The sequence below is a fragment of the Xyrauchen texanus genome, chromosome 38 (genome assembly GCF_025860055.1).
Source record: "Xyrauchen texanus isolate HMW12.3.18 chromosome 38, RBS_HiC_50CHRs, whole genome shotgun sequence".
Taxonomy (NCBI): domain Eukaryota; kingdom Metazoa; phylum Chordata; class Actinopteri; order Cypriniformes; family Catostomidae; genus Xyrauchen; species Xyrauchen texanus.
The window spans coordinates 11,827,652-11,846,168 of NC_068313.1; the positions used below are offsets into that span (position 1 = coordinate 11,827,652).

The 18,517-nt window shown below is 36.8% G+C and overlaps 1 protein-coding gene across 1 annotated transcript in view; it reads right to left on the bottom strand.

Moving 5' to 3' along the window:
• Positions 1–9,571: 9,571 nt before the first annotated feature.
• The window catches only part of LOC127632036 (prostacyclin receptor-like), a 77,105-nt gene continuing 68,159 nt past the window's right edge, over positions 9,572–18,517 (bottom strand). The window contains exon 3 of the mRNA XM_052110500.1: positions 9,572–11,215. Within this exon, the coding sequence (XP_051966460.1) occupies positions 10,937–11,215 (279 nt within the window). The 3' untranslated portion in view covers positions 9,572–10,936. The remainder of the gene's footprint in view (positions 11,216–18,517) is intronic.

The following is an 18,517-nucleotide window of genomic DNA, read 5'->3' on the forward strand; positions in this document are numbered from 1 at the left end:
GCATACATGTCTGTGTTTGATCTGCATGTTGTCATATGTGACCATGGCTTGTTAGAGGTCGGTTTTGCAATTAGCTGCTTAGTAATCGTATTGGTTACCTGTGAGGTCACTGTCCCTAGCTGACTCTTAACTGCAGTATATTTGGGATTTCTTAGGAGTATAGAGCTGTAATTTTGGGTTAACTTGGGACACACTTCTGACTTTGTCCCACCTCCTTGTCTTTTTGCTGAAGTTCCTATTAAATGCGACAACCAATGGGAGGAGTGCAATACTGAGAGACTTGTACATGTGCTGATACTGGGTAGATGGGCTTAACTAACAATGTCCACATTGGAAATCTAAGATTGAAAGACAATTGAATCTAACCTGGAAGTGAAACGAAGCATTATGAGTCCAGCATCTGAAAATACATATTCTAATGAATAGGCTTATGTGGCTTTGAGCAATATTAATGTAATTCACATTATGTGTGTTATTTGCAAACAAAATATAAAGGATTGACTGTAGGGGGTGCTGTTGAATCATCCATTCTAAATTATACGTGAAGCTATAAAGCTCCTCCTTTACAAAGGCTATATGTTTGGAATAGGATGCTAACATATTACTTCTGCAATATACTACAGAAATAGTAACTGTATGCTGTTCTGCTTGTCATTTTATTTTAAGCTTATAGTTATTTTAGTTTCATTTTCATGATATTTCTTTTACAGAACAATATCCTCTTAGAATAAAGAAGACCCTTAAAATAAAACTCATCAGGTCTTGTTGCATCCAAACTGCAGAAGGTTTAAGAATTCTCTGAATGAAACTGATCAAATCAACTCTCTCAGCCAGCATATGGCTCATATGGTTGAGGATTGTACAAATTAACTTTGGTGTGCAAGTCACCCCACTGGTATCAGAAATTAACCTTTTTTATGGGGCAAAATCTGACCCATGGTGCATTTTCAGGTGCATTTTCTAAATATATGAGAGCATATTTTGTCTAACCAAATAGAATTATATATTTTTCCTTTTTATACCAAATACTTATTATTCATTAAATTAATTCTTATAGTTTAATAATTAGAATGTTATACATATAAATACATCCAGTAATTTTATGCCAAAATATGTAACTATGCTTAGAATAGAATATTAATAAATATATCAAATGTTACAAATGAAAACAGACAAATTCATGGGCATTTTATTCTCACCACATTTCCCATTTTCGGGGAATTTTGTCACCTCTGGTGGCACTTTTGCCCCAAGCCTCATATCTGACCCTGCCCCCCAAACTGTTTGTGCTATGGATGTGTCAAATCTCAAATCGGACAAATAACAACGAAAAGATGGGTGAGAGAATTCTCACAAACTTTCAATGAAGGAAGGGACCTGAGCAATCTAGAAAAAAAGGAACCTACAATAATTCCTATTATAAATAAATTATATATATATACACACACACTCATGGCCAACATTTTGGAATAATGTACAGATTTTGCTCTTATGGAAAGAAATTGGTACTTTTATTCACCAAAGTTGCGTTCAACTGATCACAATGTATAGTCAGGACATAAATAACATGAAAAATGACTATTACAATTTAAAACAAAATTTCAGAACTTCTTAAACTGCTTCAAAGATTTCTCCACATGCAGCAATGACAGCTTTGCAGATCCGTGACATTCCAGTTGTCAGTTTGTCCAGATACTCAGCTGACATTTCACCCCACACTTCCTGTAGCACTTGCACCTTACAGTCTAACTGATCTCACAAAAGCTCAATGGGGTTAAGATCCATAACACTCTTTTCCAATTATCTGTTGTCCAATGTCAGTGTTTCTAACCTTTTCTTTTTTTTTTCTGTTTCAAATGTTTTTCGTTGCAACTCTTCCCATAAAGCTGCACCCCTGAGTCTTCTCTTTACTGTTGTACATGAAACTGGTGTTGAGTGGGTAGAATTCAAAGAAGCTGTCAGCGGAGGACATGTGATGTGTGTATTTCTCAAACTAGAGACTCTGATGTACTTATAATCATTGTTTTTGCAATTTCAAGCATTGTATAGTCTTCATTCCTCAAAATTATGATTGACTGACGAGTTTCTAGAGAAAGCTGTTTTTTTTTTTTGCCCTAATATTGACTAAGACATGCCAGTCTATTGCATACTGTGGCAACTCAAAAACAAACACAAAGACAATGTTAAGCTCAATTTAATAAACCAAATAACTTTCAGCTGTGTTTGATATAATGGCAAGTGATTTTCTAATACCAAATTTACCACTTTGGTAAATTAAAGTACCAATTTTCGTTCCGAAACAGCAAAATCTATACATTATTCCAAGTGTATGTGTATCTATTTTTGTATTATTATTTGAATTTTTATATTTACTTACCAGTAGGGCTGGGCGATAAAATGATATAGAGATATATCATGATAAAGAAAATCTAAGATAAGCTTTAGAGGATTTTTCGATGAGTTCGGCTTTCTCAGGCTGTGTTTCCACTGGGGAGGACGAAATCCACTCAAAGGCGCTCACAGTGCTAGGAGAGAGCTTTCTCCGCACCGCTGCCAATCCTGACACTCGGCTTTCATAGGAATGAATTGAAAACACTCTCAGCTTCACTCACAACGCGCCAGTTGTAACGTAGGGTCAGACTGGATGAACTTGCTAATGCTAACTGCCTTGCTAATAATTAGGTTACGTTGGACACCGGATTGATTCCATCCGCACCGCAAGACTTCATGACAACGGTTGCGCTCTCTCATCGTCTCTAGTGAAGAGCGCGACAGAACAACAGTGATGTAGACAACAGCTCTGATCTTTCAGCGCTGTAATCTTGAATATTGTTCTCTAGCACCAAACATGCATCATTTCTGCCCTGTCCCGCTCCGCACGTCTTTTCCGTGCATGTGTGTAGACATGAAGCGCTGCACGAGTTAACGTGGTTTCAAAGCACCTTTTAATAAAGTTTTTCCCTTCAAAATTTATCTTTATTAATCAGCATGTTACGAGACTTTAATAATAAACAAATCAATTTCTGTTCTAATTTTGTGAAAATTAATTAGATGTCTGGAATGGAAAAGGAAAGACTAAAATTACTAGTTGGTAGACTAGTCTCTCACTTTAATGAAAATATACAAATGTTTTTTACATTAAAAAAAAATAAATAAATAAATTTTCTAAATGTACAAATGGGACACCCCTGAACCCACATTCAGCATCATTCCACAATCACAAGGGCTTCTATGCCCCATACTTTGTATCTGAATCTAAAGAAATATAAAAAATATTCCAACAAATACTAGACTGATGTCACTGTGCTTCAGAACAAACAGATGATCTTTTAACATTCATTTTCAATTGATAAACTACAAAATATTTTAATATTTTGGTAAAAGATCCCACAGACCCCACTGCTTTGGCCGTCTCTGGGCCCACTGTGCAGTTTTGTAGAGACTATTTTGACTCTACACATTCTTCTTTTCTTCCATCAACTTTGAAATAAAAAAAGAAAGTAAATGTGTAAATGTATATCGATATCGAACAATATGAAAAAGATTATTGTGATAACAATATTGGCCATATCTCCCAGCCCTACTTACCAGTAAATAAGGTGGACTAGTTCATCGATTTTACTTAAATAGTTTGATTGCAGCAGTCCCATTTGTTATCCAAAGTATAACAGAAATTTGTGACTTTCGAGATATTATTCAGCACTATACTGTATAAGTACTGCACAACTGGTATAACTGATAAAGTATATACGGTTCTATTAACAGTAGATGCTGTGAAACTGCATATGGCTTGAAGATATCACAGGACTGTAAGTCAATGGCTAAAATTTAGCAAGCATCAGCAAGCGATTTAACCGTCTGTAAATATGTGCTAACTTTGCCGTCTTCTCCATTCCTCACCGCTCATTTCCAGAATCCCCACATAAGGTAACAAAACCAAACTAAACCATTTAATATGACTCATCCAAGTCCAATCAAGTAGTCTTGGAAAAAAGAGCTGACCTTTTCTAGATTTCAAATACCAACTGATGTCACTGGTGTTGAAGTTTTAACAGAGTTTGATTCATGGCTTCATAAAAAGGCCTGCCATCTGCCGCATGCCTGATGTGTGTTGCCAAAGAGCATCTCATTCCCCCATCACGGCCCTATGATCATAAATCCCTGCATTTGGCATCACACTCATCCTTTTCCTCTTCTGAAGGAAACAATGAGTACAATGACAGAAAAATTGGTGAAACAGATAACACTGAGTTAGGGCTGTTTCACACAGCACATGTATTTTTCGGCTCCCCTATTAACGAGTTTGTGTATTCATAGTGTCCATCTAGCAGAGTGGTGCAATCTTCATAGAGCACATGGTGGTTCTGTAGAGTTTCTGTAGCAGTACAACTTTTTTGGTTCTTTAACCAATTGTAGGCTTTAACTGTGCCTTCTACATCAACAAACATTATCAATGAATCAGTGCACACTCTGAACATGTTTTGCATCCCTCTATGCTGTTTTTCCATTGTTTTTATGTCTTAACGTTGCAGCGTGTATCGCTGTTATTTTCTGCACCTCATGCAGGAATGCAGTGTTTTTTTTAGTAGTAGTGGTTTAATAAAGGAAAATGATAAATTAAAATTATTATAATTATAAAACAATTATCTTTTTATTTACTCAGCATCGTGCTGTCTCAAACTCCTATGACTGTTTTCGTCTGCGGAACACAAAGATATTTTGAAGGATGTATGAAGTGTTTTTGTCCATACAATGTAAAAGTCAATGGGGTCCAACACTTTCAAGCTCCAAAAAAGGCAGCATAAAGGTAATCACATGATAATATCATATTTCTTCATGTATTAAGACATGTATTAAACCAGTCAAGTCACATGGATTATATTTTATGCTGCCTATATGTTATTTATGAAGATTGAAAGTTTTGGAACCCATTGACTTGTATGAGTCATTGAATGACATTGAATGGACAAAAACACATCATACATCCTTCAAAATATCTTTGTGTGAACAAAAAACATCATCCAAGTCTCATTTTTGGGTGAACTAAACCTTTAATGACGCATTTGCACTCAATTGTTGCCACCTACTGGCATAGAGGTATAAATTAAAGAAAGTCACTGAACAAATCTTTATGTTGAACGGATTCAAAAGACCGTAGTCACTGGGATGAATCAAAATCTCCACCAGTAGGCTACTGTTTAGACACTGTGTCAGATTAAGATAAATGTCAATTTATAAAAGTGCATCTTGCTGCTTGAAGCTGAACAAGCTTTGATTCTAGTATTCTAGACAATACACTTTTATAATTTGCCTCCTGTTGAAGGAATAGTTTGCCCAAAATGAAAATTCTTTCATCATTTACTAATCCTCATGCCGTCCCAGATGTGTATAACTTTCTTTCTACTGCAGAACACAAACAAAGATTTTAGAAGAACTTTTCAGCTCTGTAGGTCCATACAATGCCAATTCAAATGAACGATGGTTAGAACTTTGAAGCTCCAAAAAGCACATGAAGGCAGCATAAAATAATCCATATCTTCAGAAGCGATATGATCGGTGTGGGCGAGATATTTCAAGTCCTTATTTATCCTTATAAAAAGCTCCACTTTCAAACAGCCCTCTTCCGTATTTTGGTGATTCACATTCTTTGTGCATATTCCCACCAACTGGGCACGGAGGAGAAAGAAACAAAGGGGAAGGATAAAGGAAAGAATACCTAATCATATAGTCATATTTGCACAACAGCCCAGTTATGGATTACGTTTATGCTGACTTTATATGCTTTTTGGAGCTTCAAAGTTCAAGCCACCAATTACTTTCATTGAATTGGTTGACAGAGCTGAAATATTCTTCTAAAAGTGTTTGTTTGTGTTTAGCAGAAGAAAGAAAGTCATAAGCATCTTGGATGGAATGAGGGTGAGTAAATGATGAGAGAATTTTTATTTAAAAGCATAGTTGACCCCGATAATGAACATTTTGTCATTTACTTAACTTTGATAATTAAATGACAAAAATGATAGCAACTGAAAGCCTCAGTCCCTATTGTCTTTCACTGTATGGGAAAGAGCAGTGTCAACATTTCTCATCTTATGTTCCACAGAAGAAAATAAAGTCATATAGATTTGAAACAAAAAATTTGCAGTGTTCGGTAAACTAAACCTTGTCAGATACATTACCGGGTTTGCCTTGAGGTGAAGTTCTTGTTTACATAGTGTTCAGTTAGTTTGTTTAAATTTCCATTTACTTTAATTCATTGCTAGTTGTTTTTTAAGTGCTTGATGGCAACCGAGTCTCCTCTTCAAATGAATGAGTAAAAACAACAGACTGCCGAAAGTCATACTGGAAAGCCATTCATTACAGAGAGGGGTGGCAACCCACATCTGCCATGCATTTTACACCCGCTGAAGCATAGCAGCTCAATCCATTTGACACTTGCTTAGACTAACAGCATAGAGCAAACATAAATGTACTCAAAACACACAATGCCTCTGAGACTTGTTCTCAAATTATGAAACCATTACATACTCAATGTTATTACCAGCAGCATGAGATTTGAAAAGAGGTTTGAGTCTGTGCTAAATTACCTGAAATGTGCTGGGGTGTTGCTCACTCTCATGTTGTTCCATACTCGTAGGACGTTCCTTCTGTAGAGCACAAAAGGAGATGTTAGGCATCTTTTTCCCATACAATGAAAGTGAATAATGACTGAGGTTGTCATTTTGCCTGAGATCTCCTTTTGTGTTCCACAAAACAAAGTGATGTAGATTTGGAACAACATGAAGGTGAGTAAATGATGACAAATGTTTGGGTGAACTGTCCCTTTAACACATTTCTCTTTATAAAATAGCTTCAACTAGGTGAATGGAACAGGCATAGGAAGAAAATAGTTTGAAATTAACTTTGATTATTTGAAATGCCACTCTATGTTTAAAAAAAATATCATAATGGTTACCGTATGGTCCCGAGACATAGACAAAAACACATGTTTGTGGACAGGGTGTTGTTTTCTTTACTAAGTGTCCATGGACAGGCAACTCTATTCTTTTCCTTTTTCTAGCATGAGTCAACAGTACATGCACAAACACAATGTACACAACTGAAGCTGCAGAGTGCAATTTAACACGGGTTTGACTGTACAAAAGTGCAAAGAAACTTAGTTTGGCTATGTTTCAATTTACAAACACACAAAATATTATTTCACAACACATGGCATCAAATTTACAGCATGCAATACGGACATAGCACCTAACATAGTGGGGAAGAAAGGGAATTTAACTTCCGGTCAAACATGTTTTCGTTGTACACACTTGAACGACAGCTACAATGTAGTTCAGTTTGATATAGAACACTGAAGTAATGGCTTCCTGATCTTAGATTGCACATGTGCATCTCTGAGATGTCTCTTTAAGAGTGTTTTATTTGGAAAGCATCACATTCTAATTAACATCTGCTAAACATCTTCAAAAGATCCGATTTACAGATATTTAAAATCATAAACGTCTCAAAGACATCAGCTGAATGTCTTATTGACATCCGAGAGGATCAGCAAACAACCTTAAAAATATGTCTTCCAAATGTAAACACACACATATAGACTTCTGAGTGATGTACGTGTGCTATCAGGGATCTTTCTGGACACTAAAATACATGTTTTTAATTGTTTATTGATGTAAATGTTGTGTCAGCATCTACTGCAAGAGCACTGTTTTGAACAGTTCAAAACACCTGCATTCTGTTTCATTTGTTACGCTGCACCAATTATTATAATTTTTTTTACAAATGAACATGTTGAGTCTGAATGGCCCTTTGTGGGTTATTCTCAGGAAACAGTACCATTTATATCAGATTTAATTCTGTCCACGGTGTAATGCGAAAAACGTTTAAAATAATGTTATTTGTAAATGTCTGAACATCAGCCAACTTGGATTTCCAACTTCATTACCATTCAATACATTTATTTTTGTATTTTATTTATTTATTTTTGCTTTTATTACTGTATAGGCATATGCAGTTTTTTAAAAAAAAGATTTTTCTTTGAACCTGCCTTTTTTATTATTCTAAAAGATTGTGACATTTCCCTTTAAAAATAATGCTTTGATTTTTCAGACATCATAATTAAGAGATTGACAACATAAAAGTAGTTTTCTTTGTTATAGTGCAAAATTGGTTGGCCCATTCCTCCGTGGTGGTCCCCCAATGTCAGTAGTGATTACAACAATATTATTTGGACCTGGTGGGAAAATCAATATGATCGCATAGAAAATTGCCGTGTTAGTTCCGAATGTCTTTCCACATAAATGTGGTCTCGATGTGCCACATTAGCATGCGACTAATGTTCATGCCCTGAAAATTGCCTTTGATATCACATACCTTTTGATCTTGGCTAGGGATAAACCATTTGCATCACATCCATTCAAAGAAGTAAGTGGAAGAAAGCTGTTTTGCTCTCAGCACATTTGTGCCTATGCATGACTGAAAGTCCAGCTCCGGCCACTGGGGGACAGTTCAGACATTCAGGAAGCAAAGATTTTAGCAAAAAATATATTCACTGATTTTTCCCATGAGATCAGTCTGTGGAAAATATGGTTTCTTGAACTTCAGTTGTAACCTTTTCCAATGAAATATATATAAAAAATAAAAAAAAAAGATAAAAAATAAAAAATTTCTGATACAATCAATAGCAGTTTCCTGAGAAATAACATAGTAAAACTTATGAGACATGTCCTTTGTTCTCAGCTGTTTTGTAACAGCTGTCTTTGAGCAACATGTAGTCTTATAATAGCTGCAAACTGTATAAATATGTATCAAAGCAATGTTGCATGCTCCATTACAATAATCACTAGATATGGTAGACGAAAGCAAGTGTTCTTTCTTAAAGTCATGCTTAAAGTCTTAAAGGGATAGTTCACCCAAAAATGAAAATTCTCTCATCATTTACTCACCCTTATGCCATTTCTTCAGCTGAACACAAACAAAGATATTTAGAAGAATTGTTCAGCTTTGTTGGTCCCCACAATGCAAGTGAATGTTGGCCAGAACTCTGAAGATCAAAAAAAGCACAAAGGTAGCATAAAAGTAATCCACACGGCTCCAGTGGTTAAATCCATGTCTTCTGAAGTGATATGACAGGTGTGGGTGAGAAACAGATAAATATTTAAGTCCTTTTTTCTATAAATCTCCACCTTTGTCCAGCCCGACCAGCAGGTGGCGATTTGCGAATCAACAAAAAACAAAAGAAGAATGTAACAGTGAAAGACTTATAGTCTTAAGGACTTAAATATTTATCTTACCCACACCTAAATATTGAAAGGACTTAAATATTGATCTTACCCACACCTAAATATTGATTTAACCCACACCTATCGTATCACTTCTGAAGACATGGATTTAACCACTGGAGTCATATGGATTACTTTTATGCTGCCTTTATGTGCCCTAACCTTCAAAGTTCTGGTAACCATTCACTTACATTGTATGGACCAACAGAGCTGAACTATTCTTCTAAAAATCTTAATTAGTGTTCTGCAGATGAAAGAAAGTCATGCATATCTGGCATGGCATGAGGGTGAGTAAATGGTAAGAGAATTTTCATTTTTGGGTGAACTATGCCTTTAAAGTCAGATATCCATGGTTTTACATTTAGGATTATGCTTTGTGAGCAGTTATGAAAGCAGACATGCATTGTGTGCATACATATGATCCGCCATTAAATAACAGAAATATATACTTAAATTTTTTTTTTTTTTTTTACATAAATTCTCTAATAAATGTGTTTACATAAATTCCTCTTTTTTTTAGCAGTTTGTCAGGAATGTGACTTGTTACTTTATCCAAATAAAATGATCCAAAAAACAGTATGATTTAATTGGCACAATGTTTCTTTAAACACCAAGAAAGGGGAGAGGAGCAAAGATAATAGCCTTCTTTTCCTTTTCATAAAATTTTTTCACTGATTTGAGACCATATAAATTGACAATTGAATTGGTCATATTTAACCCTAGGTTAAAATAATCAGGGTTGTCTTGTTCCACATTTCATACCAGGTTATTAATTAATCAATCCTGGGTTTCATGTTTCGTAAGTACAGCGTGCATTCAATTTTAATAACCCCTTTTTGCTATGTGGAAATGTCTCCTCATCACTACAGTTAACTTGTTTGCATCACTATTTTATATTTTTAACTGTTCAAATACTTAATGAGGCAAGCGTTAAAGTGTGAGATGTTGCATAAGCCAGAGTTAAAAGTCCCCTTTACTTAGGTTTAAAAAAGACATTAACCTTAGTGTTAGGCGTAGTGTGAAAAGCCTTAAATTGGTATAACTGCTTGTATAGTTAACCGCCCTTGCCTTTTGGATGGTAACATTAGAGGTGATATCATCAGTCACTTTTGTATTACGACTCTGCTGTAAATTAAAATCTTCCCTTTCATTAGTCAATTTCTGAGCAGATGGCTTACCTGTGGTCTTCAAGAGCATGTTCAATGCTTTGTGATTATTGGCAAACTGCAGAATAACTGACAATCTGTGCAAGCTGTTCTGTGTTTGCGTGTGGTTTGTGGTACTTGCCGCTGCACCCTATTTTGCTTATTCTTAAATGACACTGGTTGTTTGTACTTTCATGTTCAGTTCTGAGTTATTCTAGCGAACACACTTGCATGTCTGTACACCATTTCTAGTACCCACATTTTGAGGGTTACATACACAGAAGAGTCTACTTGTCTGAATGTTTGTTCACATATTTACAACATATTTTCTTCTCCATTGCCATGAAACTTTGGCTGTTGATGGGTCCTTGATGATGTCCATGTTCTCATTCTTGATTCTTAACACAAAACAAGTCTCCACCAAAGTTTCCAAGGCTCAACTTCACCTCTTGAAATACTTAAGTGCACAATGCCATGAGAACTTTGACAAGAAATGCCCTGTTCTTCAAAGTGTCATTGGGGAAGGCTGCAGTAGGTTTTGTTCTGGATGCTGGATGTTTGGTTAGAGTCTCCAGCCTCCAAAGGGGAGGACAGGGCAGTTTGAGCTGTGGTCTTCACTGCGTCTCTGGGGAAACAGCAGCGGAAGAAAGAGCGGAGGTGGTGGAAGACTGCCTTGCGGAAGATGATGAAGATCCAAGGGTCCAAGATGGGGTTAAAAGCCGAGAAGCGAAATGCCATGAGATTCTGCTGGTCATTCCCCACTGGACTAATGGCATTCACAAAGCCACAGATCTGAAAGACAGAGAGAGAGAGAGAGAGAATTAGCTCAGTTGGAAACAGGGATATCATTGGGGGGTGGTTCTTCAATATCAGTGGATCCCAAACTTGTCCTGGAACACTTCACATTTTTATTTCTCTCTAATCAAACACACCTGATTAAACTCATCTGCTCGCCAGTAGGCAACATTCACACAGCAGCTGAATGTGGCCCAAATCGTATTTTCTATTTCTTATTTTCAGCAAGTGATGTAGAAATGGATAGTCTTGATGGATCATGTAGGCTATTTCTAGTTTTTTAAGGTTGAAATGTAATAGCCATCGAAGCTCAAGTATGTAATATTATTTACAAGTGAAACACACCTTGTCAGTAGCAAAGAACAGCACTACATATACAGTGTGTAAGGCAAGAAGTGTTGTTATCTAGTTAAAGTCTACAGTTGAAATCAAAAGTTTACATACACCTTAACCATTACATTTAAACTCAGTTTTTCACAATTCCTGACATTTAATCATAGAAAACATTCCCTGTCTTAGGTCAGTTAGTATCACTACTTTATTTAAAGAATGTGAAATATCAGCGGGGTCGGGAGTTCAAATCCGGACCCCGAGTTCAAATCCGGACCCCTGGGGTCGCGAGTTCAAATCCAGGGTGTGCTGAGTGACTCCAGCAAGGTCTCCAAAGCAGCCAAATTGTCCTGGTTTCTAGGGAGGGTAGAGTTACATGGGGTAACCTCCTTGTGGTAGCGATTAGTGGTTCACACTCTCAATGGGGGCATGTGGAAATTTGTGCATGGGTCGAGGAGGATAGCATGAGCCTCCACAGGCTGTGAGTCTCTGCAGAGTCATGCACGTGATAAGATGCGCATTTTGACTGTCTCAGAAGCAGAGGCAACTGATAATTGTCCTCCGCCACCCAGATTGAGGTGAGTAACCGCACCACCACGAGGACCTAGTAAGTAGTGGGATTTGGGCATGCCAAATTGGGGAGAAAAAGGGGAGAAAAAAAAGAATGTGAAATAACAAAATAATAGTAGAGTGTGATTTATTTAATCTTTTATATCTTTCATCACATTCCCAGTGGGTCAGAAGTTTACTTACACTTTGTTATTATTTTGTGGCATTGCCTTTAAATTGTTTAACTTGGGTCAAATGTTTTCGGTAGCCTTCCACAAGCTTCTCACAATAACTTGCTGGAAGTTTGGCCCATTCCTCCAGACAGAACTGGTGTAACTGAGTCAGGTTTGTAGGCCTCCATACTCGCTTTTTCAGTTCTGCCCACAAATGTTCTATTGGATTGAAGTCAGGGCTTTGTGATGGCCACTCCAATACCTTGACTTTGTTGTCCTTAAGCAATTTTTCCACAACTATGGAGGTATGCTTGGGGTCATTGTCTATTTGGAAGACGAGTTGGGATTTTGTTCTTCAGCTTTTACCTCCAAACATAACGGTGGTCATTATGGCCAAACAGTTCAATTTTTGTTTCATCAGACCAGAGGACATTTCTCCAAAAAGTAAGATCTTTGTTCCCAAGTGCACTTATAAACTGTAGTCTGACTTTTTTATGGCAGTTTTGGAGTAGTGGCTTCTTTATTGCTGAGCAGCCTTTCGGTTATGTCGATATAGAACTTGTTTTACTGTGGATATGGATACTTGTCTACCTGTTTCCTCCAGCATCTACAGTTTGCTAATATAAAATCTGTGGAGTTGTAATTACTTCAACCTAATTGTATCTAAACTTCTGACTTCAAATGTATAATTATTTCAGATTTCCATTGACAGGCCTGCATGCACATTTTGATAAGATTTGAGAAATATTTAATCTCACCTGGATTATCATAATGCCTTATTTTCTACTTTAAATCAACAACAGTGCAAAATGCTGCACAAGAACTCTTTCAGTCATATTACTCCAGTTTTAGCTTCTTTGCTTTGGTTATCAATTCATTTTAAGGTTGATTTTAAGATTGATTTATTGATTACATCTAGAGCATTACATGGTTTTGCACCGTAATATTTAGCAGAACAATTAAGACTTTACGAAACAGTTAGACCTCTTAGATTTTTCTGTCGAGAACTGTTGTCTGTGATTCAGATGCAAAACTAAAGGCAACAGAGCATTTGTTGTGAAGGCCCAATGATTTTGGATCAGTCTGCCAGTGATTACCTGGAAAGCGTCTGACAGATGGTTCTGGTGGATTACTTTGCACTCCAAGTTTTCATAGAGTGACTTAATGATGTTGACTAACTGTTCCATTCATGGAACTGTTCAAGAATCTGTCATAAAACAAAAATGTTATAGATGCAGGATCTTCCTTTTCTGAAACTGGCTTGTTCTTGGCAGATAATGGTATCTACTGTTTAAGAGATACGTTGGAGTTTGATGTGACTGAAGACTATGCTGGGAAGTGATAGTAGTGTGATAACTCTCCAGTTGATACAGTTGCCAAGGTCCCTTACTTTAATATTTTGACATTGATGCCGGTCTTCCAGATGCCAGGGGATACTTCAATGACCCTGATTTCCTGCAAGATGCCTTAGACAATCCTTGGTATTTCTTGATCTTCTGCCTTCAGCATCTCATTCACCTGGTGCTTTGCCGCTTTTAAACTTCCAAATGGATTCCTATACTTATTTGATTGTGATCGGTCCCATGTTGATTCTAGGTCTATTTCCACCTCTGGAATGTCAACTGTTGTTGTTGTTTCTGGGCGGTTCAATATGTTCTGGAAATATTTTTTCCATCGGTCCAGTTTAGCCTGTTCTTCGGTGATGACTGTTCCATTTTCTGATTTTACAGGGAGGTCATGGGTCTGTCTGTAGTCACCTTTTAGTTTCCTGGTGATCTGGTAAACTGTTTTCATGTCTTTTTGTTCTACGTCTGTCTCCGCTTCTTCTGCAAGTCAGTTGATGTATTGTCATTTGTCTCTTCTTGCCAAGATTGACTTTCTTGTCTTTTTCTCTTTACTTTGCTGAGATTATTTCTTTCAGCCTTGGTGACTTGGTATTCAGAAGTTTTTTCTTCAGTTGTCTTCTTTCTTCGATGGTTTTCCATGTTGTTTCTGAAATCCATTCCACTTTCTTCTACCTGGATCCTAGCATGTCTTCTCCAGTTTCCCTCATTGCTTGATGAAGGTGTCAATGGTAAGCACTGTTTCATCTTGGAGGATGTCAAACCGGTTCTTCAGGGTGATGCAAAACTCTCTCTGGATTTGAGGGTCCTTCACATGACATGAATAAACAAATTTGGTTAACTGCTCCATAGTGAATAAATAAATACTAATGACAAACAGGTAATACAGTTTACGCTTTTCGTTCCAAACCTGCATGTTTTCCTTTCTTCTGTTGAACACAGAAGTTATTTTGCTACTGTTTCACATAATCTTTTAAATCTCCCACATTGAAATGTACCGCGTTGGCCATACTGTACATATTCAACAGATAAATGTAATTTTTTAAGTGTAGTTTCGCACAGTACAATGACAGTGTCCAAGAAAATTCAACATGATTTCAAGTCAAAGACAAGTAGAAGAGAAACATCAAGAGAAAGGTCGGTTTGTTTTTTAGGATGGGTTGCACTCTCTGGAATGGTGAGCATTCAATTTTAAGACAAAACAAGCATTCTCTTAAAAATATCTGTTATGAGCAGTCTCAGATTTCCTGCAAAAAATAATCAACAGATTAGTTTTTTGATTAAGGCAGCGTTCTGAAAAATATAAACAAAAAAACAGGTCTGTATGTTGGCACAGTCGTTTCAGCGTCGCAAGACTTTGAAGTTTAGCTCATAAACTGAGACCAGGACCGTTGATGGGAGGAAACTGCACAGATGTGGAGCATCCCATTTTACTGTTCTCATGGGCTCAAATTCCCACAATCACATCACAGATTGTGCAAATTGCAGCATAGGACGTATAAAGACAGATTATTTCTCAGACGCGTAATGACAGTCATTAAACTTTTGGCACAGAACTTGTTTTGCATCGTGCATGTCCAGTGGTTGCTAAAGTAATCCATTTCCCCTAGACAGTGGAACATGTTCTTCAAGATCGGCTTGAAATCAAGCATGGTTTTGATTGCTAATACCTTGTCCCTCAATTGCTCATTTCCGTTTAATTTTGCATCCAAATTTTCCATGAAACAAACCTCTGCTTCAAGCAAAACAAGCATGACACCAAAAACAACTTGGGAAATGGAAAAGAGAGTTCTGTCATCTCGGATTAATCCAAAAGAGAAGCCTTTCACATTCTTCATTATTCAGTGTATGTCTATCCCTTTAAATGCTTGAGTCAACCATTAATGCCAGGAAAAATGTTATGGTGCTCTGAATGGTAGTTAGCCTTGTGAAAACGTTTTTTTTTTTCCCAGGCCTGCTAATGGAGAAGTGATGTATTGCAATTGATCATATCTCTGCGAATAATTACATTTCCCCATATGTGGCTTTTCAACTGATGAAATATCAGGATATCAGTTATAAAGGCACTAAAAATCAGCTAATATTTTTGACCCAGATGCTGCCTAATCTTGCTCCAGGGCTTTAATATATGGTTGAATAGGACTGTGAATCTCCTAAATGTGTCAACTTTGTGTGTGCATGGCCGAAATACTGAATGAGTTTTGTCAGGTACAATCTGCACTGATTGGTTAAATCAAGGTTTATAAGATTCACACTCCACTTCACCCTGGGTTAATGTTTTTTTAAATCCAGGATTAAGGCCACATTTAATCCTAGGTTAAGCAACATTTCACACTTGTTATTTTTAAAAGGTGGTTAGTGCTTTATTTCTTTAACTATTTTAATTATTAATTATTTATTTGTGTTGTTTTGTTAGTAAAACGAGTTATGTGATCATCCCTATTCACTGTCATTGGATTGCAAAGACAGACCGTGATATGCATTAAAAACTTATTTTGTTTACTGCATAAAAGCAAAAATGGTTATAATGTAATTTTGAACACAATCTTGTAAAATAAAGGTTTTTGAGTTTTTTGCAGTGATTTGAAACAGCTTCTCCGAGCAAACTTTCAAGAAAACTTCATACTGGCTGCTAAACACCTTCTTACTGCCAGTGATCAATATCATTGGTGGGTGTGATCTAGTGCTCCACCTACTTGGTGCCATTGTTTAATTTCTTCACTCCACTAAACATGAACACACTGGGGCTGTCAACAGGGCTGAGAAACTAAATTCTATTTTTTGCACAAAAATATTAAAAATTTGAAAAGAAATCTTTTCAGTTAGAGGAAAAAAGCTACAAGACATCCAAATTTGTATTTGATGTTGCCTCCAAAGTCCACAAGAGGGTGCAACGAATACATATAAACCAAAGAGCACCGTGCTATTTTATTGCAAAGAACATACCTGGCTGTAAACAAATGTGCATTTAATTTTAAACAGACGAAGCGCAACAGAATGGAACAGAACATGGGTATCTCGAGATGCGCTTTTCCAAATTGAACACCTTTCAACTTTTTTAAAATGCATAGCTTAGGCTGCAAAATGCTAATAGAGAGGGGCTGTTCACACTGAATACTTTTTGCATCCATCCGATTTTTTCTGTGTAAACATGCGCTAGATGGACGTCTTTGACCGTAGCGCCATGTTTTGCAGTTTTTAAAAACGTCTCATGCTCGAGAGCTGCGCTTTTTAGATGTTGTGTCAACCTGCATTTTTGTAACCTTTAACTCTTTCCCCGCCAAACACGGAATTTTCCGGGTTTTATGAAAAAACGCTTCCCCACCAAACACGGAATATTCCGGGTATCCGTGTTTTAGGTGGTATACGGTAAGGAAGACCCGCACGCATGTTTTGAAAGAGTACGCAACTCTTTGATCAAAGAAACAGACTGCGATCATCTCAAACGTGAAGTGGAACACCATACTAATACTAAAGCACTTGTTTGATAAAAATGCCTTTTTCTCAGCTTTTTGTCCGAAATGTTGTTTTTGACAAAACCTACCTCTGTTCAAGTGGCAATAAAAAAAGAACAAATGAAGATAAAATAAAATCGTTTTTTTTTTGCCTAAAAGCAGAGGCTCAGATCTATCTTTATTTTGATATATAGCATCTTCATATATTCATGGAAGAAAATATTCTGCGGGCCATTAAAATTTAGCGAAAATCGTCAAAAACCCTGGCGGTGGCTGGCAACTTTTTTTATAAACGCTGGCGGGGAAAGAGTTAAAAACACATCTTAAGACACCTGCATTCTGTTAAACAGTTTTAGCATTAATATGTGCATTTTTATGTTAAATTTGACAAATATATAAATTATACAAATATATTAAGCTAATTGTGAAGCGAGTTCTTTCAGTTGTGCGGGATGTAATACAGTGAATATGCATGTATATTTTATGGACTCTACCCCCAAACCCAAACCCAAACCTAAACCTAAATCTAACCATTAGTGGAGTAAAAATTAAATGTTAGGGGGAAAACATTTCAACATGGATACGAACCCGGGTCTCTCACGCTGCTGTCACACCGTGTTGCCAGTCGAGCTATATAGGAATGCAAACACTCTGAAACTAATGCCAAAATGTCTGGTGGGAAATGTTGCATGTTAGTGAATCGGCATACTGTTGCTGATCCTAGTGTACCGGAAATTTCGGAAACAGCATGCCGACTTCCTGTGTGATTTGCACCATGACTGCAGAATGTAAACATTTATATTACTTTTAATCATGACAGTGGTTAAAACTGCTTTTTTTACTGATCTCATGTGAATTCTACTTATAGAATGAGGCATGATGTCATTAATAACACATTTTAATGTCACTATGGTTAATGTTTTACAAGTAGTCTTGTGCGCCGCATGTTTAAATGCTCCACTAAACACCTCCTGTAGCGGCTGGGCTTGTGTCTGGATGTTTGTAAACAACAATACACCGTTGATCTACTATATTACTTGCGCTGAGCTAAGAACGAAGAGGAATTTCATTGTTTGAATCTGACCCTTAAGAAAGAAAGTTAAATGGGTTTGGAACAACATGAGGTTGCGTTAATTATGACAGACTTTTTTGTTAAACTAACCTTTTAAGCGTGAATACCCCATAACTCTAAACAAACTTCAAATCTAATCCTAGTCCTAAACTAATCTACATGAGATAGTGAAGTGAAAACTTTTAGTCATGCTACAATACAAAATTCACCAGGAAGACCTGCATACTTTATTTTAGTGTTGTCACAAAACCAAAAAATTAGATTTTTCACACTTTCTCATCTAACACAACAAGGTTTGCTTTACAGCACGACACAAAGCACACAGAACACTCTGCTGCGTCTCTCTCTCTCTCTCTCTCTCTCTCTCTCTTTCGAGT